Here is a 24109-nt window from a genome sequence, read left to right on the forward strand (position 1 = left end):
TTTCTTCTTATGGCTGAGTAATATTCCATTGTATATATGTGCCACATCTTCTTTATCCATTCATCTGTCAATGGACACTTAGGTTGCTTCCATGTCCTGGCTATTGTAAATGGTGCTGCAATGAACATTGTGGTACCTGTCTCTTTTTGAATTATGGTTTTCTCAGGGTATATGCCCAGTAGTGAGATTGCTGGGTCATATAGTAGTTCTATTTTTAGTTTTTTAAGGAATCTCCATACCGTTCCCCATAGTGGCTGTATCAGTTTACATTCCCACCAACAGTGCAAGAGGGTTCCATTTTCTCCACACCCTCTCCAGCATTTGTTGTTTGTGGATTTTTTGTGATGGCCATTCTGACTGGTGTGAGGTGATACCTCATTGCAGTTTTGATTTGTATTTCTCTAATGATTAGTGATGTTGAACATCCTTTCATGTGTTTGTTGGCAGTCTGTATATCTTCTTTGGAGAAATGTCTATTTAGGTCTTCTTCCCATTTCTGGATTGGGTTGTTTGTTTTTTTGATATTGAGCTGCATGAGCTGCTTAATGCATTAGCTTTCAAATGACCCACTCAGGCAAACAGGGGCACTACACAGAACTCCATTTCTAACTGTAATACAGAGATAAACGCCAAAAGGGCCATCTAGTTAACTAGATTCCTAGTTAACATCTGTTCCCTGAAAAGTAAGCAAGTACATGGCATGAAGGTTCTACGTGTTTGGATTGATGCAACAGATACAGGAGCAATAATCCAAATATTTTATCCTTATGGTATAAGCTAGTATAAAAGTTGTCATTAAGAACTAAATAACTTCCAATTTTAATTTATAGTAACACATGCAGTCTCCATTTAGACTCAGATCTTATGAATTGAAAATAAAATCGAGTGCATTTTAAAAAATAATTTGAGAATCAAAATATCTTGAAAATATTTTAAGGTAACCAAAAGGTTCACTTAAGAGACCAGCATTCAAAGCTGTTTGTTGTTGTTATCATAGCATAAGCGAAACTAAGATGGATTTTATCAGAACAGTTGAGAAAAGAAATTCCAGAAATTAGGATACTCTATTCAAAAGTATCCTCTGTAAGCTCTAATAATTGTAACGCCCATCCACAAAAACGTACTCCTTAGTAATCAAGAACCTAATCAAGTGTTTCACTAATGAGAATCTATTGCATAAAATCAATTTGAACTTTTGAAAGAACTGTTCAGAAAAAAAGAGTTATTTAGCTAACTTTCACTTCCACTACTATCCATTAGTTTAGACATTATATTTTGGCCAGAAGCAACTTAAATTACAACTGGTTTTGTGATTCCAAGTACATTATTTTCTAACTTTCAATTAAGATTTAAAATTCTAATGTAAGGTATTATAGCTGTGGAAAGTTGTTCGTGGTAAATCCTGGACTTGAAATCCTTTAGCAGTGTAATAAAATTCAACATTATACATATATTCACACATATTTCAGTGACATTATTGATGATTCATAAATATGGGGGGATGTGTGTACCTCAGTTAACCAAAATAAGGTCAAAAGTGAATTATACACTTACTTACTAAATAATGTTATTTACAGAAACTGTCATCCTTTTTTGCTCCTTAAACAGCTCATCAGATAATCCGTTTCTTAATTAAATTTTCCTTTCCTTCAGCCTTATCCACTACTTAGCTCTACATGAACCCATAAAGAAACAAACAAAAAGAGTACTATTTTCTTAACATAAATTAACCTAAAATCAAGATGGAAAAAACTGTATTTATCTGTAAAATAGGGGTAACAGCAGAACCTACTTCACAGAGCAATTGTGAGGATTAAGTTAATAAAAATATAAGTAATGCATTTAAAAACCATGCCTGGAATCTAACCATATATCAAATTGTAACATAACCACCCAGAAACGGAATTATTTTCAAATGATTTTATATATCTTTAAAGAACTATTTAAAAAATTCTAAGTTTAGAGATTTAGTGTTTGTATTAATTTTGGTACAGCTGGCTCTCTTTATCCAGGGGTTCTGCATCCACAGATTCAACCAACCATACATCAAAAATATTCGGAAAAAAAATTCTACAAAGTTCCAAAAAGCAAAACATGCTAACAACTATTTACATAGCACTTATATTGTATTAGGAATTATAAGTAACCCAGAGATGATTTAAAGTATATGGGAGGATGTATGCAGGTTTATGTTTAACTCCTACACCATTTTAGTAAGGGACTTGAGCATCTTCAGATTTTGGTAACCAAGAGGGTCCCAGAACCAATCCCCCACAGATTCCAAAGGATGACTGTACTATTATTTTGAGACTATATTCTTTATATTGCAAGATAAAGAAAATAAGTAATTTATGGTATTGATTAGGAATCACGATGTGCAGCATGAAAGAGATACAAGAACACATGAATATTAAAAGTGCAAATACCACTTATACAAAAATACATATAATTTGGAAATAGTTAAGAAACATTCTAGACAGTAGTTACTAAGTAAATCACTATCATTATCCTACCAATATAGAAATTATATCTGCTAATATTACAAAATCAGTCATTCCATTAGATTTACTAGTAAAGAAAGCTCCTCAGACCGTTAAAGTTGCCAGAAACATTTACACAAATCATTTTCAATGTTCCAATACCCGATTTTTATTTATAAGCTAGAATTTTAGAACTGCAACTGCTGACAAATTCTAAAAGTATGAGAAAAATAGTACATATTCATGTTCTTGACTGACATTAGACAGTAAAGATACTAATATTCAATCTGTTCCGAAAAGCTGAAGTGGAGGGATGCTAGCAGGTAAGCTCTAGGTCCCTAGAACCACTGCTCTGGACAGAACAGCTCTCCATTTATCTATTTTATATTTTGGGTTTCCTCCATAAGCTTCCCTTTCAGGAAAGAATTCTGCAACAACCACAAAAAGTTTTAAACTTTAAAGGACTGTGTGATGAGCAGACTTTTAAGATGGTCCACAATGATCCCACCTCCTGGTATGCATGCCCTTCTGTATAATCACCTCCCTCTGAGTATGGGCTGGATTTAGTGACTCACTTCTAAGGAACAGAATTTGGCAGAAGTAATGGATGTCACTCCCAAAATTAGGCTATAAAAAGACAGTGGCTCCCGTTTTGGTGACTTTTACCCAGATATCTTGCTTTGGGGTAAGCAAGCTGCCATGTTGTGAGCAGCCCCATGGACAGGCCCACATGACCAATAAATTAATGTATCTGGCCAACAACCAGAGTCCTGAGGCCTGCCAACAGCTGGAAGCAGGTATTCTAAGGCCTGCTGACAACCCTGAGTGAGCTTAGTTGTGGATCCTCCCTCAGTTGAGCCTGAGAGATCCTGAGCCAGAACCACCTGCTAAACGGCTTCTGAATTCTTGACAAGGAAGGAAAGGAGCAAGAAAGGAAGGAAGGGAGAGAGGGAGGGAGGGAGAGAAGATAATAAATGCTGATTGTTTTTGGCCACTGAGTTTTGTGGTAACTTGTTATAAAGCAACAGGTAACTAATATGGAAAGCATTACAAAGTAATCAGTATTAAGCTAAAAGTTGCAAAGTGACTATTAATTAGGTTCCTAAAAAGGAACTCACAGAAAATATGAGTTAATGGGTGGGGGCCCAATTTGGAATTTGGTTCTTGGTTTTTAGGTCCAAAAATTCAACCTAAAGCTAAAGCAGGTAAGACTCAACTGAACTATACCAACCAACCTCCTCAAACTGATTAATAAACCACACACCACCTTCCAGGGCATTTCCTTCCCAACAAATCTGGACAGAACCAAAGCATTACAAAGAACTGCATAATGCACACAGTCTAAGTATGCAGCAGCCCTGAAAATTGGTTGTTGTGTCTACAAGCTACTTTTTTTAACTGAAATTTTTTAAAGTTTAAGATGCAGTTAACTTAAATATAAAGAAGCCTACATTACTACAACTCCAGAATAAAGCACCATTCTAGCAACCGCCAAATAACATCTCTCACTTCCTACCACCTCCTGTACTATGCTAAACACTAACCAGTTGGCTGTGTGGTTTTTCTTTTTATATTATTTTGTGTTCTAGTCATTCTTCCTAAGGATACCTTAATCACATTAATTGATCTTCAACAATATTCTGATCTTCCTAATTTGACAAATACCCTAGTCCCATAATTAAGCACCACATTTTATAAACCGTATCTTAAAATGGGATACTTCTGTAGAAAAGTAATATCCTCTATTCTTAATAGTTTCTGGTTCCAGGAAACATTTTCCTGATCCTAGTCCAAAATGTGAGAAGCATTAGTCCTTCATTAGCTAATTATAGTTAGTATCCAAGTTAAAGATCGGTTGGCCAAAACGTTCGTTCGGTTTTTTCCATAAGATGGCTCTAGTAGCACTTAGTTGTCTTTACTTCATTCGAAACAATTTTGTTAGACTGTATGTGACAGCTGTCATATCAGCGTGCCTTTTAAAAAAGACTTGTCAAACTGGTGAATTTCTGTGTAGCCTTTTTTTTTTTTTGCGGTACGCGGGCCTCTCATCGCCGTGGCCTCTCCCGTTGCGGAGCACAGGTTCCGGACGCGCAGGCTCAGCGGTCATGGCTCAAGGGCCCAGCCGCCCCGCGGCACGTGGGATCCTCCCGGACCGGGGCACAAACCCGCGTCCCCCGCATCGGCAGGCGGACTCTCAACCACTGCGCCACCAGGGAAGCCCCTGTGTAGCCATTTTAATACTGAAGATGGAAGAAAATAAGCAACATTTTCGGCATATTATGTTTTATTGTTTCAAGAAAGGTAAAAACGCAACTGAAACACACAAAAAAGATTTGTGCAGTTTTCTGAAGTTTCATGCTGGAGATTTCTCACTGGACGATGCTCCACGGTCAGGAAGACCAGTTGAAGTTGATCAAATCGAGACATTAATTGAGAACAATCAACGATATACCACGCGGGAAATAGCCAACATACTCAAAATATCCAAATTAAGCATTGAAAAACATTTGCACCAGCTTGGTTATGTTAATCGTTTTGATGTTTGGGTTCCACGTAAGTTAAGTGAAAAAACCTTCCTGATTGTATTTCCACATGAGATTCTCTACTGAAACATAATGAAAACATTCCGTTTTGAAAACAAATTGTGACAGGCAATGAAAAGTGGATACTGTACAATAATGTGGAACAGAAGAGACTGTGGGGCAAGCGAAATGAACCACCACCAACCACACCAAAGGCCGGTCTTCATCCAAAGAAAGTGATGTTGTGTATATGGTGGGATTGGAAGGGAGTCCTCTAATATGAGCTCCTTCTGGAAAACCAAACAATTAATTCCAACAAGTACTGCTCCCAATTAGACCAAGTGAAAGCAGCACTCGACAAAAAGCGTCTGATATTAGTCAACAGAAAACGCAAAAAGCGTCTGATATTAGTCAACAGAAAACGCATAACCTTCCATCAGGATAACACAAGACTGTGTGTTTCTTTGACGACCAAGCAAAAACTGTTACAGCTTGGCTGAGAAGTTCTGATTCATCCGCCGTATTCACCAGACATGGCACCTTCAGATTTCCGTTTATTTCAGTCTTTACAAAATTCTCTTAATGGACAAAATTTCAATTCCCTGGAAGACTGTAAAAGGCACCTGGAACAGTTCTTTGCTCAAAAAGATAAAACGTTTTGGGAAGACAGAATTACAAAGTTGCCTGAAAAATGGCAGAAGGTAGTGGAACAAAAGGGTGAATATGTTGTTCAATAAAGTTCTTGGTAAAAATGAAAAACATGTCTTTTATTTTTACTTAAAAACCAAAGGCACTTTTTGGCCAACCCAATACCCAAAAATAACAGCTAACAATACTCTGAATGTCAACAATTATGTCAACACGATAAGGAAATCAATCTTTTACTTTGCAGTTTCAAATTCTTTTTCTCACCTTTTCTGACCATATTAAAATTAATCTAACGAGATTCTAAGCCCTGTATTAATTTTCAAATCAATTCTTAATAACTGTCTCTAAAACATAAGTGCATATTCTTGATGTAAAACAGTTATTTATTTTTAAACAAATTTATTTTATTTTTATTTTGGCTGCACTGGATCTTTGTTGCTGCACGTGGGCTTTCTCTAGTTGCGGCAAGCGGGGGCTACTCTTCATTGCATTGCGTGGGCTTCTATTGCGGTGGCTTCTCTTGTTGCAGAGCACGGGCTCTAGGCATGTGGGCTTCAGTAGTTGTGACTTGCGGGCTCTAGAGCGCAGGCTCAGTAGTCGTGGCGCACGGGCTTAGTTACTCCGTGGCATGTAGGATCTTCCCGGACCAGGGCTCAAACTCATGTCCCCTGCACTGGCAGGCAGATTTTTAACCACTGTGCCACCAGGGAAGTCCTGTAAAACTGATTTATAAAACAATGGCAAATTTTTCTAGTATAATACGTTTCAAATAGTCTGAGGTCAACAGTAATAGTGCAACCTACTGACTATATTCTAAATAATAACTTTGTTATTCAGCACTTATAAAATCTAAATTATGGATATTAAGTTAAATGAACTTATACTTCTCAAAAGAGATAACCCACAACTGGGCTTATTAGAGCTTGTCTAGCATGGCATTAAAACGTCACAAAACTATTTTTTGCCTTAAAAAAAATCTGAATCATGGGGCTTCCCTGGTGGCGCAGTGGTTGAGAGTCCGCCTGCCGATGCAGGGGACACGGGTTGGTGCCCCAGTCTGGGAGGATCCCACATGCTGGGCCCGTGAGCCATGGCCGCTGAGCCTGTGCGTCCAGAGCCTGTGCTCCGCAACGGGAGAGACCACAAGAGTGAGAAGCCCGTGTACCGCAAAAAAAAAAAAAATCTGAAACATGGATCACATCAAATCCCATATACTCTGCAATGACTACCACTTCACAGACCAAATATACTGTACAGTTTTATGAAAAGTGCTGTGATTTGCTTGGTTAGCTGACCTAATGCTATGATTCATTCCTTCTAAAAACAGAAGATAAGGACTTCTTCAAACTATACACGCTCCCTCACAATTAACTATGCAGTTTTCCAAGAAAGCGTTCCAAGTTGTTGCACTTACCACTTAAAAAATTCTTGATACCAACATGGACCCAATTTTTTAAATTAATTCTATTAATTTCTATAACCAGGAGTTACCTGTAAAAGTAGAGGCTTGGTGATATTTAGATAAGAATGCTCTAGATCATTAGAGCACTCTTCCTTGAAACAAGTTAGTTAGTAACATAATTTTACTCATCTCCTGACCTACCATTATTAATCTCCTTTATTAGATATAATTTAGAACTGCTGTAACTACCATGGAAAGCTTAGTGCAAGCACTATGCAGGATTATAATCTTGTTACAATTTAAAATATAAATGTTAATGCAACACTTGTTAAAATAAACATTACACAGAATGCAAAGGAAAAATTAAGATTCTGATGAAAGTAAAAGCCATTTGCCATGGCCAACCACATCCCCTCCTTTTCAAAATATTCTCTTCCCTCTATTCCCATAACATTACACTCTCCTGGGCTTCTCACTCCCTACTTAATTTTTCTTTCTCCTCTATTTCTTTCTTCATCTTTGTAGGATTCTCTTCTTCCACCACCACAAGGAAGTGATGATATTTCTCAAGTTTCTGTCCTGGGTTCTCTTTTCTCATGCTGTTCTATCTATTCTTTCCTTGATCTGTCTTGATCTGTCTCACTCCCATGGCTTCAATTTGGTCATGTATGCTGATGACTAACAAACATGTATTTATAGCCCTCATCTCCTTCCTAAGCTTAAGCCCCACATATCCAACTGCCTCATAGATCCCCCTTCTCAGATTTCTCTCAGATGCTTGAAATTCAACAGACCTAAAAGTGAACCACTACCTTCCCCAAAACCTGTCCTTCCTCTTGTTTCCGGTCAGTGACAAGTACCACCATTTACCTAGCTGCATAATTAAGCCAGAATCCTGGGATTTATCCTTGATTCTTCCCTCTCTAAAACCCAAATTCCTATCTCTCACAACCATATCCAACCATCCATCAAGTCCTATACATTTTCTACTAAACATATCTAGAATCCATTCACTTCTCTCTCCTACTGGCATTATCCTTGTTTGGGCCACTACTGTCTCTTGCCTAGACGACTGCAACAGCTTCCACCAAATGGTTTCTCTACCGCTAGTTAAGATTCAACACAATAATCACAACTTAGAATAAAATGCTACTTGCTGTGGTTTCAACTATGTATTGTGTCGATGACAAAAGAAAACATTTTTTAAACTGCTGAAAAAGTTGAGTATGAAGGTAATTTAGGTTGACACAAGTTCTTTTACGAAGTAAATGGTTATAATTAGACATACTCTACCCAACTCACAGGCCCATGAAATGAAATGAAATGATGTAAATGTTCCTTAAAAACAAGTGGAAAACAGTTTAAAGCAACAACAGAATCAGATAAATGATAAAGAGACTTTGCAGTTCGGTTAAGCATTGTCAGTACCTACGCAAGACACAATGACAGACACTGGGATTTTTTAGTAATAACATTTACAATTATTACCATTATTATTAACTAAAAATTATGTTAAGTTCCTTACATCATTTATCACATTTAATCATCACCACAAAGCCCTATGGTTAGATGACCATAAATGGCATGGTGGGGATTTAAACTAAAATGTGATTCTGGACCAGTCGCACTACTCTCAAGGAAATTACAGTTCGGGGAAGGAGAGAGAAACAAAATAAAATATTTTCAATACACTGTGTAAACATAATCATCACACTTTGCACAGAATGCTTTAAGAGTAATTGAAAGGGCATTCATTCTGGCCTATGGATAAAGAAATGCTTCTTGAGAGAGATGATGCCTTGAGCAATCATAAAGAATAAGAAAGAAACTGTGGAGGATAAGAGAGTACAAAGCAGAGGAAATAATATAAACAAGACACTGTGGCCTAAAAAAGACCATGACCATGCCGTCTGACCATCCAACCTTGAAAGCAGACTTACTCTTTAAGTCTGACAAATAGTTAAAAAAAAAAAAAAAACGCTGCTTTTAACTATTCAATTCTGAAGTCTATATATACTGCTTACCACTATTACACTACCAAAGTACTTTCTAGATGTAAAAACTTTTACTGGTAAGGCCCAAATGTTTATGTGACAGTACACATCAGCTTCACACACACACACACACACACACACACACGAAGGGAAGAGAAGAAACAGGCAGAGAGGGAGGGAGGAAAGGAGGGTAAGAGGGTGAAAATATCCCTGAAGCAATTTGTGGAAGTATTATTTTTTAGTAGAAAACACTTCTTATGTTCTGGTTTTGTCAGTCATCCACTAGAATCCACACATTTGACAATAGGGACTGTTATATATGGAAGTCTATTAATATATTACCACTCATGTATTTCACTGTTTCAGCTAATATTTTGAGGACTTACTGTATGCCAGGCACTGTGCCAAGTACTTTACAAGAATTATCTCATTTAATCCTCACAACACTTGGTTGTTATTATCATCTCCATTTTACAACTGAAAGAACTGAGGCTCAAAGTTAGTAACTTTCACAAGTTCACACAGCCAGTAAGTGGTGAGACTAATACATAAGCACAAATAGTTGAGCTCCAGAATCAAAACTCTTCACCACTATACTACATAATTGCAAGCAACTCATAAATATCGACATTCTTTTCTTTTTTCTGCTTTCCATTATCATGAGTACACATAAAAATTAAAAACAAATACACAGTGGAAAAATAAAACTAGATATATTTTCCTGCACTAAAAACATGTATAATGAAATCCTACATAAGTGGAAGATGGCAAGACTACAATTAAAATGTAAATTACCAAGGAATATTACAGAAAAGTGCTGTGTGAATCAGACATTAAGTTTACGAAAAGTTGGCAACAAGGGAATACTGAGCAAAATTGATAACCACATTCATATAGATGATGAAATAGCCTTAAGTTTTATCAAAAAGTACAATTTGATGACATCATGAATTTAAAATATTTTTCATCTGTAAGTTGTACTGCTCATTACTCATCTAATCAATGATTATAGAGCCCTGGGCCTTATCAGCCTTGGTCTTAAAAAAGAAAGCAAAATGTCTAAGAAGATGGGTGAGAAAAAAGGAAAGGAACAGGGAAGAAGGGAGAAAGAAAAAAGGCTTTTCAAAGGGAAAAGCTTCAAATCTCCTCACCATTATACAAAACTCATTATTAGCTCTTCCCTTTGAAATGTGAGGCTAAGAATTAGTCACACAATTAATCCAGCCTGTGCTGAGCAGAATTTGAGTGGTAGAAGGCTAAATGGACGGAACAGGGCAATGATTCTCAAAAAAAAAGGTTTTAATAGCAAAACTCATTTAGGAAATAAAAAGAGAAATCCTAACAAATAAAATGTATAAGAACATAGATGATCTGGCTGAAGTGGAGTGTGGGAACACAAAGTCCCACTTGTTTGCTCCCATTGGCAGCCACTGAGATAATTTCAGGAGATCTCGGGGCTCCAAAGAGCACAATTCAAAACCTCTGGGCCCTTTTGAGGGAAGGACAGCTCTCTCTCCGCCAAGAAACCTGTTACTTGATTCTTACTGGCAAACCCATCTCCTCCTTACTCCCTTATTTCCTGCAACTTGCTCTCTCACAAGAGGCTTCCCAAAGCTGGCCCTGAAAGAACAGTACGGCTAAAGGAATGGATGGCTGTGCGTTCAAAGCTGTGCTAACATCTCTCTGGCCTGAGAGATGTTATGATGGTGGGCATTCTTATTTTCCTCCTTACACTTTAGTATCTTCAATGAACATGTAATACTTTTATCATCAGAAAAAGAGTTATTATCTTAAAGAAATAAATAATTCTATCCCCCATGCCCAGGTTACTTACGTTCACACTTGAAACTACTACTTTATTAAGATTTACCTAAAACAGGAAAGATTTTCTAGTAAATAAAGGAATGAGAACATTTTAGAAAGTAGGCTAGGAGACTCTGGGCCCTGGGTAGACAAAAAGTAAAGAAAAAAAAGGATGGAGAAAGATGAAAAAACGACCAAAACAACTTTGCCTACTTTACAAATACACATAGAGCTCTACTTCCTGAGCAACTACTTCTCTGGCATTGAATATAATCTACTTGCTGCTGTTTTAGGTTGATCATTGCTAGTATATACTATAAAGGATGATATTGTGTAAAAGAACCCTGATCAGACTATAAAATATGTAAAGGTGAAGTGATTTAGCTCATGTCTAAAAACTGTCAGAGAACTGTACAAATTTTTTATCATACACACACATTCACATACACTCAAATTTGTAATTTGTTATACTATCAGAGATTCTTAGAATTTATATCACAAAGAGGGAAATAATATTTACTGGGATTTTTCTCCTAAGAAATACTATGATATCAAAGAAGTCAAGATATACAGCACAATAAACGTTATTGTAAAAGACATCAAAATGAAGTTTGACATTTTAACTTCAAAAATATTTCTTAAAATAGAGAAAACAACCGACCGTCATTTTGTTTTTCATTCACTATAGTGCTAGCCCAGATTTTAACATAAGTTCTTATATCAGTTGTAAGTAGTAGGTTTAATGTTAGAAGTTCTCAAGATGTACAGCACTAGATGCGGTATAATGAAATTTACAAGAAGAAATCCTTAAGAAGTTACTTGCTACAAATTTGAATGCTACCACAGCAAGGTAATAAAAGGACTTAGAAATCCAAACATTTGAATCTAGCACTAACCAACTATTGACCTTGAACAGCTCAATCTTTCCAGGCCTGTTTTCTTACTTGTCAAGAGGCTACTAAGCTAGAGCCATGAGTTCCAACAAATAGAAAAGACCTCACCCAGCAGATTGCTATGCATTACCTGGCAGTTCTCTAAGACTGCAGGACAGCAAGAATCCTCCAGAGTTGAAAATCCCAGAGGAAAGGGTTTGGAAACAATAGTGGCCTCAACAATTTCAAAAGTTTAAATAATAACATCTCTACCCCATACCCCTCAAGATCTTCCCCCTGAAAATTATCTTATCTCTACCACTAAGGTTTCAAGAAATAAAAAATAGCCTGTCTCAGAAAATGACTAAACACTTTGGAAGCTCTTAAAAGGTTCCTTCCAGCTCTAAAATTCTCAGTAATTCTGTAAATTTCCATAATAAACAACATTACAGAACAAAATGCCTACTGAATCTTTTTTTTTTCTTTTTTTTTTTTTTTTTGCGGTACGCGGGCCTCTCACTGTCGCGGCCTCTCCCGTCGCGGAGCACAGGCTCCGGACGTGCAGGCTCAGCGGCCATGGCTCACGGGCCGAGCCGCTCAGCGGCTTGTGGTGTCCTCCCGGACCGGGGCCCCTGCATCGGCAGGCGGACTCTCAACCACTGCGCCACCAGGGAAGCCCCCCTACTGAATCTTTTAAAACAGATGATTATCAACCACAGGTCATATATAACAAAAGGTAGAGATGTTGGCAATCATGAAAGCCAATAAACACTGTTAAGTGTTCAGTAAATATTTGTTAAATGAATAATTTAGTTTCAAAGTCACGATGACATAATAATATTTTACACACTTGTAAAACCACTAACATTACAAGTTATAAAAGATAATTATTTAAGGAAAATGTGTCTTTAAAAAAAAAAACACCTAAGGTTTCATTGAATGAAAACTTGATACCCCACAGAATGCTAATCTTTCTACCCAAGTATGTTGGCCAGATATCTAACCTTGAAGGAAAGAGGAATAAGCAAAGAAACCTAGAATAAGCGTGTGCAGAATTCTAGGATTTTGTTCACTTCTGATAATTTATTTCCAATAATTCACACATGTATATAGGAGGGTTCTTTTCCAAATAATGACTTAACCTGTATCAGAATTCCAACTTTTTCAAAGCTTATTTAAAAAAAAATAATAACTTCTTTTCTAATACCTATATTCCTCTTTCAACAAAACTTTACTGAACACCTATTATTTCCCAGGCACTTGGTTAAACATCTTCGAAAAAGATAATGAAAAACTCATATTCCTCTTAAGAAGCTCATAACGAGAGTAAATGCATACATCTAACAGAACCATAGTATGCTAAATGATAGAATAAAGGTAAGCGTCACAAATTGACTTTGAGGAACTAATTCCAGGAAGAGAATACAGCCATCCTCCTCTCTCTGGCTAATTTGTCCCATTGAGAGAGAATACTCAGCTTCATAAGAAAGACAAAATCAACTCTGGGTTTATGAGGAAATGCTGAAGTTAGATAGAGGTCACAATCAGAGATATCAACAAAAAACACAAAGGAATGCAAGTCTGGGATGGGCTTAGGAGAATGTCACAGGGACTAGATATGTGAGCTGGATCTTGAAGAATAAGCAGTTAACGAGCAAGGCAAAATAACAAATTCTAGAAAGATATCAATGACTAATCTTTTTAGCTTGACTGAACAATTAGAAATAATAAAGAAGCACAAGATGAGGGAAAATTCTTTTTTCAACGTCTGCCTATTTCTATAGTTATATAGGTGTCTGCTAATTTGTACAATTGATTTATCTTTGAAAGTAACATGTTCATAGATAACATAATACTGTCTCAATCATAAGGTAAAAATTACTTCCATTTGAATTATAATTAAATTTAATTCATCCCATTAATTTTAAATTCAGTGTAGTTCAAACAAATGCAAAATCTGAATTATAAACTATTTTTCAATTAAACAATCTCAAATACTACAAATCTATGTTTAGTATATTTTAGTTTTTGATAGGCTCTTGACATCAACTATTTTAACTTTAAATATCATTTAACAGAGAACCCACAATTTAATCGAGTAATAAAATATATTTCATAATATGCTGTACTCTTTCATGACTTCAGTAGTTTAGGAGAAATACTTCTCATTTTCAGCTATACTAAGTAAATTTCAGTAATCTAAATAACAAGACCTAAAGAAAATGTTGTGAGGTAATAAATACACAATTTTCCAAAGTTATACCTTAAAAATGCTAAGGTATTCATGTACAATGTCATCCTTGAAATAATGCTACAACATGAAACTTACATAATGTTATATGTCAATACAAAAAATGATAAAGCTAAAAATGTTCTAAAACTGAGATAAAAGTTTTATTTTCTCTTGTACACATACATGCTTTTGAGAATGTGTATAAGAATAAAATATGGTAAGATGTGCTAAGTTCTTTATGTTTTTATTTAATCTTCAAAATAATCAAATACTGTTATAAAAATACTATTCCCGTGTTTAAATACTCAGAATCACTCATCTCAGTTACTCATCTAACTGTAAAAATTGTGCTTTTAATCAAATAACACAGTATCAAAATATGAAGCAAAATTTTGAAAATAAAAATAATGCTGAATCAATAAATACCTACAAATTATGGACAAAATAATCTGGTAATATTGTTGCAAATATAATCTCAAAAGTTATTGGAGGGCTTCCCTGGTGGTGCAGTGGTTGAGAGTCTGCCTGCCGATGCAGGGGACACGGGTTCGTGCCCCGGTCCGGGAAGATCCCACATGCCACGGAGCGGCTGGGCCCGTGAGCCATGGCCGCTGAGCCTGAGCATCCGGAGCCTGTGCTCCACAACGGAAGAGGCCACAGCAGTGAGAGGCCCAAGTACCGCAAAAAAAAAAAAAAAAAGGCTGCCAACATCAAATACTACCGAGGTGACATGGAAAGAAGACTGAGATTAGGTCCCTGAGTTTAACAACTAGGTCACTAGGTTATATCAGAGCTCTCACTCAACAAAGGATAAAGGAAAGGGAAAGAATGCCTGCCGAAGTAAACCTGCTGTATACAGAAACCAAAGCTAATAAGACTCTGCCAATAGCGTATAAACTTTTTGCTCTCAGGAACTCTTTATACTCTCAAAAGTTAAAAGAGCTTTTGTTTATCTAGGTCTTATCTAAATCAAGAAATAAATTACTATATCAAAAATAAAAACGGAGAAAAAAACTTAAATATACATTATTTCATTTTTTAAAAATCATATTTTAATATAAATATACTTTTATGAGAAAACCCTACATTTTCCAAAACAAAGATAACTTTGTGTGAAGAGTTGTAATTGTATATTTTTAGCTTAGCGGTACTCAACTACCCAGCTTAATAGAAGACATCTGGATTGTCATATCTCCTTCTGCATTCAATTTGTTGCAATGTGTTGTTTTGTTTCAAGAATATGAAGAAAATCTCGACTCCCACAACTATGTAGTTGAAAAAGGGAGGAGTATTTTAATAGGCTTTTCAGATAATTGTGGATATTCTTCTTTGATACTAAATAAGAGCACAACAAAGAGCTGTTTCTCAAACGTTAGCTGCATGTGAAATCTGGAAGCACGTCAATGAAGTTTTCATAGTGTTCCCTTAAAATCCATTGGTTTATTTTATACTTTGAGTGGATTATCTATGCATGGTTTTGTAACATCATACATTGGTTACTGGGAAATACTGGTTTACTGAGTGATGCAAATTTTCCAAATGTTGACAAACCACATAATAAAATATCAGAAATTACATTCATTGACATAACCATCTGATCTCATCTTTAAACTACTAGGAAGCTCTTAAGCTCACTGTAGTGGTTACAAGCTTTCAAAAATTTTAATTTTCACTTGAAAGCTCAGTTTTTATCATTGGCAACAAATATTATCAATTGTTTTCTCCGAAGTGACAAACTTACTGTGTTCATTTTTGAGAAAATTGCTAAATATCCAAGTCTGAATAACCACAGTTTGCCAGGCATTCTCTCAAATAAAAATAACGTTCTATGAAAAAAGCTAGATCTGCTCAAAACTCAAACAACTACAAACAACTCCAACTGCTCTCCCGCGACTAGTTTGGTTGCAGCAGGAGTGCTTTACTTGTACTTCCCAGTTCATCAGACAGAATATTAAAGAAGACACAAGACTTGCTAAAATTAGTCATTTTTACTGCTTCGTGAACAATATTCTTAAGTGAAACTAGCATTATTTTTACTGCATGTGCATGGTGGTGAAGATTACGATGAATATAGCAATGTGGTGCCACTGCTTTGATTTATGCTAAAGAGCCAGCAGTTTTACTCACCACTGCCTCTGCACAACCTCCTCAAGTGTCAACACAGTGAAAAAGGCAAATAACATCTTAGTATGATTATGAACTCCCTAAAAGGTCCTCAGGGACCCTCAGGGTTCATCAGATCACACTCTGAAAGCCACTACTATCCAAACACTAATCACTTTCAAAATTTCTCTTAAACAATGAACCCATGTGACTACTCTAACCCAAGATGTAGAGAGAAAAACAAACCAACCAACCTCCTAGAATAAGGAGTCTCTGAATAACACCTGTGTGGTAGCTGGAAAGGCTCCTCAGGTAAGGGAGGCTCAGAACTCTGCATTCTGAAAAACAGACTGACTGAGATGGTCCGCAATTCTTTTCTCACATTCCCACACCAAGGGTCTAGGAGAATCTGTGCCAAGCCTCAAATTACAAGACAGAAAGCAAGTATGACAAGACAGCAATGATACTGGAAAAGAGTTTCATCAGATGATAACTGTTTTAATTTTCTTCAAAATGCGAATTTTATATTGTTTACTTCCATTTTATAGAAGCTGAAATAACTCATTCTTTTTAACAACAGTCAGATCCTAACCATAATACTTGTTCAATTATAAACACTATTTCTTTTAACAAGAAAATTTCACCTCTTCAGCTCACACATAAAGTTTTGCTAATACTACCTCATGTACAGAGTTGGTTACAATTCAAAGTGTTTCTGAATTCACAGCAAATCATAAAATTTTACAGAAGAAACAAACATCTATTTTGCCCACCACTGTATGTCTAGTACCTAGCTCAGCCCTCGTACAAAGTAAGACGTTCAATAAAAACTGCTGAATGTTGAAGTGGTTGAAATGAGACAAGAATTCACTGCCAGACTCCTAGTATAACACCTAGTACTCTTGCTAATATGTGAAATCTTTCTCATCGTTCTCTAACATAACATCTCTGAGAAACCTAAAGGGACTACTACAATTTATCCTGAGAAAATATAACATTACCTGTTACGCTTGAAATTACATTTGAAAGCCTGCTCTGGACTAGGTGTTTTATGGGTTCTCATTTAGATCACAGTTCAAAACCAAAACAAATAGCTCTAACATTTTCATTTTTAACTATCTGCGATCTGAATTAAGCATTAATTTCTATTCCTATATGAAGTGGCACTAAGATACTAGTCTAACTCAATACATTGATTGTACTACCCTCACACACACTATGCTAAATATTTCTTTTTCTCTGATGATTCAGAATGGTTCTTGATTTCTTAAAGTTTCTTAGGTTTATATTTGAGACACTTATTACGTTAAAAGAATTTCAAATATAAAGATGAAGGAAATTGTGTAGTACCTTTGAAAATAATTGTCACTGTAACTTTTTCATTTTTACATTTTTCCTGTCAGTTTGACATTTATCATTGATTCTTTCACAAAAGCACATTGTAGAAAACTTCAGTTTTGAACTATCTAGTTATTTAGATTCTAGATTTTAAAAAAGATTAGTGAAATTTAAACTAATTAAGGCCAGCAAGTACAAAATTAAAATTCAATCAGAGAAATGGCATACACTTAAAGAATATAATTTATCAATTTAGGAATTGAAGCTACTTCAAATCACATTTCATTTTGAAATACTGCTATCAATATAACCTCATTTCATTCCATACAGTTATTCTGCAGAAGAACATGACCTACCACGGATATTGCCAAAGGAAAAGGTCATCTGTTGTAATATAAAGGATTTGAATCAGATATCCTTTAAACAAAAAAGACTGTCAGAAAGACTTTAAAGGGAGGTCATGGGGCTTCCCTGGTGGCGCAGTGGTTGAGAGTCCGCCTGCCGATGCAGGGGACACGGGTTTGTGCCCCGGTCCGGGAGGATCCCACATGCCGCAGAGCGGCTAGGCCCGTGAGCCATGGCCGCTGAGCCTGCGCGTCCAGAGCCTGTGCTCCGCAACGGAGAGGCCACAGCAGTGAGTGGCCCGCGTACCACAAAAAAAAAAAAAAAAAAAGAAAAAAAGGGAGGTCATGGACTCCATCTTCTCTGGAGGTTTAAAAAGAAAAGATTTTTCAAATTTCTGGGATTGGCTTAGACTTGGCCTCACGTTTGGTGACTAAGACAAAATCAGTTCAAAGGTGAGTCTGACCCAAGGGATTCGAGTCCTGTTTGTCAGTCACAAAAACAAGTAATTGGCAAACTGCATCCCTGGGCTCTGCAGCTATCCAGTCCCTGCTTTAGTAATTGCCAACCTTATTCTTGAAATTACCCTAACTGCTAATTAACATGTCAGTCGTAGAGAATTATTTCTTCTAACTACTGAAACTTTTGCTTCTCCAGTGTTATGTAGCCTTTTAATCCTGTTTTTCTAATATTACCAGAGAGACAAATATTTTGTGGTACAATCAATATCTGCCCTATTAACAGTGCCCTGTTCCATTGTTCTACCCAAACATGGATTCCACTCTGAATTTCAGAAACAACGGGAGAAAAATAACAGGTAACAGAGAAATTAGAGCTCTTAGGTTTAACTTAGGGCCAAAATCAAAAGAGAAGAGACAAATTCAGAGAGAGGAAGGAAGAAGCTGAGAGGGTCGTAGTGTAGAACACTTACTTTTAGGAACAGAGTGTCCCTTAGACTTCTGGTGAGTTGCCCAGAGCCTCTTCAGTTTCAATCCAAATGACAATGCTTCTCTGAGTCCTTCTCAAGTAATGTTTCCACCACTAAAAATTGGATCTATAAGAGCTCAGATGTACTGGTAAGAAATGTCAGGGGCCCCCATGTGGGCCTCAAGCCTCTTTTAAACTAGGCCCACTTCTCTGTCCTGGGCCAACTCCCCTGTGCACTATATTCCTTCTTCTTCCAGGTGCCAGGTATTCGGCCTGTTTCTTCTCTTCTGAGCTGCCACCACCTACTCTATTTCTCAGGGTTCCTCTAACCCCAAGACTGGCTGTGGAGTAGGACACCAGCTTCCCCCCTTCCTTGCTGTCCCTGCAAATAAACATACAGGCTCTTCTAGTTTCAGTATTTTTCTAGTGGCTACAAGAAAATAGAGAGGGAACAACAAAAAGCAACAATATCGCACCAGAGATTAAGATTATAAAAACTGTCTCCACATTAAAGTTCCTGCCTTTTCTGAAAATTGCTTATTGAGCATTTAAAAAAGTACAAAGTACTAACATAGATATACAAATATAATCTAAGCCAAATCCAACCTTATATAGACTTAGAGATACAAAGATACTCTGCTTTTCAAAATACTTAAATCACGGGTCCAAAAATAGTTACCACATTCATTTTAGCAAATGGTACTTTTTTCTTTTTAGCATGTTCTGTTATATTCCCTTGAATTTAGCAGCTGTTTGAAAATTTGCTTTTTAAAGGACATGATTAAAATATTTAATATATTTTATCCAATGTAATGAGAATTAATATACGAAAAGCATATCGTGGTTTACAAAAAGACAGGTATGTCAAAAGCAGCTAGCTTCACTCAGCAAATCTTAAAATTTCAAGTTTTGACAATCATTTATGTGTTCACATTTAAAAATTTAATAAAATGCTGTAAATGGTGTTTAAAAATCTGGATATCTCATTTTTAGGAATCTAACTCCTACTGAATATATTTATTCCTCTAATGTTACTATTGTATAGCCCTTTTTAAAAACAACAGTATAACGCATTAGTATTCTCATGATAATCCAGTTTCTAACAGACTTTAATCAAGAGTATATGCCATCTAAAAATTAGGCCATAAATCACAGTAATTAAGTGTTGGCAGATCAAGAATGCCAGACTTTGAATTTCCTGAATGATTTTCTTTATCCACTTAATACACTTAAGTGTTTTTTTAAAAGACTCTTATCATACTGTAAGCTTACAATAAAATAAAGACCGAAAATAAGCAGAGATCATTTTATCCCATTTGTATAGTCTAACAGATTGCCATCTAATCAAACTAAAGATATTCAGACACTTTCAGAAAAAAATGTGTCCCTGTGACTGGGCTCACCTCCAACTATTTATTTATACAATATTAGAGGACCTGGGATTAAAAACACTACACAAACCCCTGATCTGACCCTTCCAGACGTCTATGTTAAAAATACAGGAAGCTTAATCTGTTGTGGATTCTATAATCAGATACTTTTTTGAGGAACGACATTAAATTACATCTTTCGCTCCTAAAGAGGATTTCATGGTTTTTCTTTGATTCCTGCACACTAACACAACAATGCAGCCAACGTTATTACATCCGGACTGTGTGGTGGGGAAGGGGTGGGGGGCGGGGGGGCATTACACCCAGCGACACGAATTAAATCGCAGTAGCTAATGCCTCCCTTAAACAATTTACTCTCTCTTGGCAGCAAAAAACGTTCCAGCCTCTTCAATTACCCCTCACCGCAAAGCATCGCTTGGGTCACAATCAATCTGACCCAGTTCCTATCGCGGCCACCACCTCAGGCTCGCCTCCGCCCGCCGGGTCTGCCAGTGTCACGGGAGGGGGCGGCGGCCGCAGGGGCGTCCTCGGCGCCGCGAGCCGGTGGGCAGGCGCCGCTCGGGGCAAGCCCGGGACTCACCGGGTGGAGGTGCCCTTCCGCACATCGCACATCATGCACTTGAAGGCCTCGGCGCTGTTCCGGAAGGTGCAGACGCTACAGTCCCAGTAACCCTCATCCGAGGACGGCTTCGGCTGCCGCTTCGGCCTGCAGGACACAACCCGGACACGACGCGGCGCGGGGTCACCAGCGGGCCGCGCCCGGGCCCCGCGGCCGCCCCCGCCTCGCCCCCCGCCCCAGTCCCGCGACCCCAGCCCTGCAGGCCCCCAGCGCGCCAGACTCCGGCTCGAAGGGGGAGGGGAGTCAGGGAGGCGGGGGCGTGAGCGCGGCCGCAGCAGCAGCAGCCGCCGCCGCCGTCGCCGCCAGCGCCGCTCGGACACCCCGAGCTGCCGCTCCGGCCGCCGCCATCGCGACTCCATTGTGGGGCGGCCGGCGCCGGCCCCTCAGGCGGCAGCGCTCGCGCAGCGGCGGCACCGCCCCCGTTTTCGCCCTGCTGCTCGGGCTGCGAGCGAGGCGGCCGCCTGAAGCCCGGCGCAAGGGCCCCGCCGCCTGCACAGTCCGGGCCCCGGGGCCCGGGCACTGTTACCTGGTGGGGCTCTTCTTGTCTCCCATGGCTTGGCTACAAACGCACGCCGAGAGTCGCCGCCGCGGCCGCTCTATTTGTCAATAAGGAGGATAATAAGACGGGCGGAAGCGGGCGGGGGAGGAGGGAGGGGGCGGGGAAGGCCGCACCGCTGAGCTCCGGAGCCGCCGCCGGATCCCACGCAGCCTCCAGCTGTCGGGGAAACTCCTGCCTGGGCCACGTGACCCGCGCCCGCCAACCAGCGGCCGCGCCGGAGACTTCAAACGAGGCCAGCGCGGCCCAGCACTCGCGGCGAGTTCGCGGGCTGCCGCGTGGGGGTGGCCGCCGCAGCCTCAGGCGCGGTCACCGCCTCTCCGCCCGGTGCCGCCCGTTTCCTGTCGGCATCCTGGGAGCCCCTCCAGCGAGAGATGCTCTGTCATCCTGCGCGAAGCCTGCTCCAAGGCGGGGGCCGGCGTTCAGAGGTCAGCCCGACTCCGGAGCAGAGTGCGCGACTGCGGTCTCCAGGTAGAACCGCTTTCCGGGCCTGGGCGGTCCTTGGCGTCTCAGCCCCAGCTCGAAGGATACCCGGGGGCAGGCGGCAGCCACCAGTGAGCGCCATTGCTAGGTGCCTTAAGCCACTTGGTTTTGTGCACACAAATGCTCTACCAAGTAGGGATTGTCGCCCTTAATTTGGAGGAAACGAAACCGAGGCTCGAGAGGTTAGGTGACTTCCTCTATATTACCTAATTAGAAAAGGATAAAGCCAGGAATCTAACCCTGGTTTAATTCCAAATGCGCTCTTCTCGCCTCCCAGGCCTCTACAGTAGCTGCTTTAAAAAGAAACAACAACAAAAAACACTCATAAAACCTTTTTTCTTCTTTGTAAATAACGAGATTGCATGTGCCCTGAACGTTGTTAAGAAAAGAACACTTTCCTCCCAGGTCTCATTACCGTAGCGTACTGGATGCCCTCGTGTTGTACTGGACTCCGGCAACCCATCCAACTGGTCTCTGAAGCTCCAGCCCCACCTCCTCAATCTATTCAGTAATTCACAACCAGATTAATAATAAATGCAGGTAACATGTCACCACGCTGATCACGAACTTTGCTAAGGCTCTGAGACTTCTTAGCCTAATGACACTTTTTACCACTATGTGCTGGCACTTGGTAAATCTCTTTACATAAATGCATGTTTTAAAGGGCTCAGAGTACTATGCAAATGTTCTCATCAACTAGCCTATCCCTACATTTGAAAGAAGGAATTTAGGGACCAGGTTAAATGTTTTCTTTAATGAACTGGCCAGGATTAGAGCTCAGATACCCCGTCAGTCTTTCACCAAGTCATGCTTGCTTTTTTTTTTTTAATTGAAATATAGTTGATTTACAGTATTAGTTTCAGGTTACAGTATAGTGATTCAGTATTTTTACAGATTATACTCCATTATAAATATAACAAGATAATGGTTATAATTCCCTGTGCTGTACAATGTATCTTTGTTGCTTATCTACTTTATACATAGTAGTTTGTATCTATTAATCCCATACCCCTAATTTGTCTCTCCCTGCTTCCCTCTCGCCTTTGGTAGCAAGTTTGTTTTTTATATCTGTGAGTCTGTTTCTATTTTCAAGCCCTGCTTTCTGATTAACCAAATCAGGTTTGCAATCTACAGCCGTTTCTGAACTCATCGCACCATCTGTGTTTTTTGCAAGCATCGCTTCTTATGACTCAGACCTCAATTCAGAAACCCAGAAACCATGAGGAATATGATTGAGGAAAGCATACAGAGATCTAAGGCCTAGTCTTCAATCTCTCAGTAATGTAATGGTAAATTTAGGTAAGTCACTTCCTTTTTTCCATCTGTAAGATAAAGGAGTTAAAACTATTATCTCAATGCAGGTCCCTTCCAAGTCTAAGGTATTGTGATGTTTTTAAATTCCTCAGCTGGATGGATTATCAAGGAGATTAACAAAAAGTGGCCTACTTGCAAAAGTGATGGCAACAAAGTATTTTTAAATCAAAAGAAAAGCAAATGGAGCACTCTAAAAATCCCCAACGTGCAAATCACCATTTCGCTAGAATATAACATCCACCATTATAAAGTAAGCTCCACCTCTGAATTATAAATTCAAGAAGGGCAGGAACTTTTATTCATTGTCTTCATCACTGCGTCTCCAGCCCCTAGAATAGTCTGACACATAGTAGGCAGTCAGTAAATATTCTCAGAATGAATACATTCACCTGTGTCACAATTCTACAGTGAGGTAATTTTTTTTCATACCAGGATTTACAGCCTGTTAAGCACATTCTGGGCAGTGGATCATCAATCACTGCTGAAATTTACAACTCTCCAAACTACTTTACAACTCTGCAATGTAGTCCCTGTAGAAGAACCAGAAACCCATTTTCTGCGAAATACCAAGGCACATGCCCTTGCACTGTACCCGCTGCCTCCCATTTATTGGTGCTTATCTTAGAAAAACCCCTTCCTGTACTAGGCTTCCATGGAGACAGAGATACAGGAGCTACTTCTCCTACTTCACCACAAAAATCACACCTTTTTCCTAAAGTGTTTCTTACCTGTCTGGAAGAGTGGCTGGCGGAGAAGAGAAAGATGCTTGTCACTAGATGGTACAGGTTCTTACCCATTCATGTATCCTTTTAGTACACCAGAGTTCAGTACTTTAGACATGCAATTCACTAGGGTCACTTGTAAAATGGTACAGTTTAACAATAGTTTTTAACCATTTAACAATAAATTCTTGAAGTTTTCTAATGCTGTACCTTTTAAAAATTAAAATAATCCCTGGATTCCTTAGTGGTCCAGTGGTTAGGACTCTACGCTTCCACTGCAGGGTGCCAGGGTTCGATCCCTCGTCAGGGAACTAAGATTCCGCAAGCCACATGGCACAGCCAAAAAAAAAAAAAAAAATC

At 38.7% G+C, this 24109-nt stretch overlaps 1 protein-coding gene across 3 annotated transcripts in view; it reads right to left on the reverse strand.

The window, feature by feature from the left end:
* The window catches only part of YAF2 (YY1 associated factor 2), a gene marked incomplete at its 3' end in the record, with an annotated part of 72511 nt that extends 51193 nt beyond the window's left edge, over positions 1-21318 (reverse strand). For 2 of the 3 annotated variants that reach the window (XR_014297448.1, XM_082666228.1), the window contains exons 1-2: positions 21201-21318; positions 20636-20761 (exon numbers count right to left, since the gene is read on the reverse strand). Coding sequence is in view for 2 of the 3 variants with exons in the window: in XM_082666228.1 (XP_082522354.1) it covers positions 20636-20761; positions 21201-21226 (152 nt within the window). Of the gene's footprint in view, positions 1-18844; positions 19047-20635; positions 20762-21200 lie in introns of those variants that run through there. The other variant, XM_082666229.1, reaches the window with a different exon arrangement.
* Positions 21319-24109: the final 2791 nt, after the last annotated feature.

This window comes from Grampus griseus (assembly GCF_964374135.1).
Source record: "Grampus griseus genome assembly, chromosome: 11".
In the NCBI taxonomy this organism is placed as follows: Eukaryota; Metazoa; Chordata; class Mammalia; order Artiodactyla; family Delphinidae; genus Grampus; species Grampus griseus.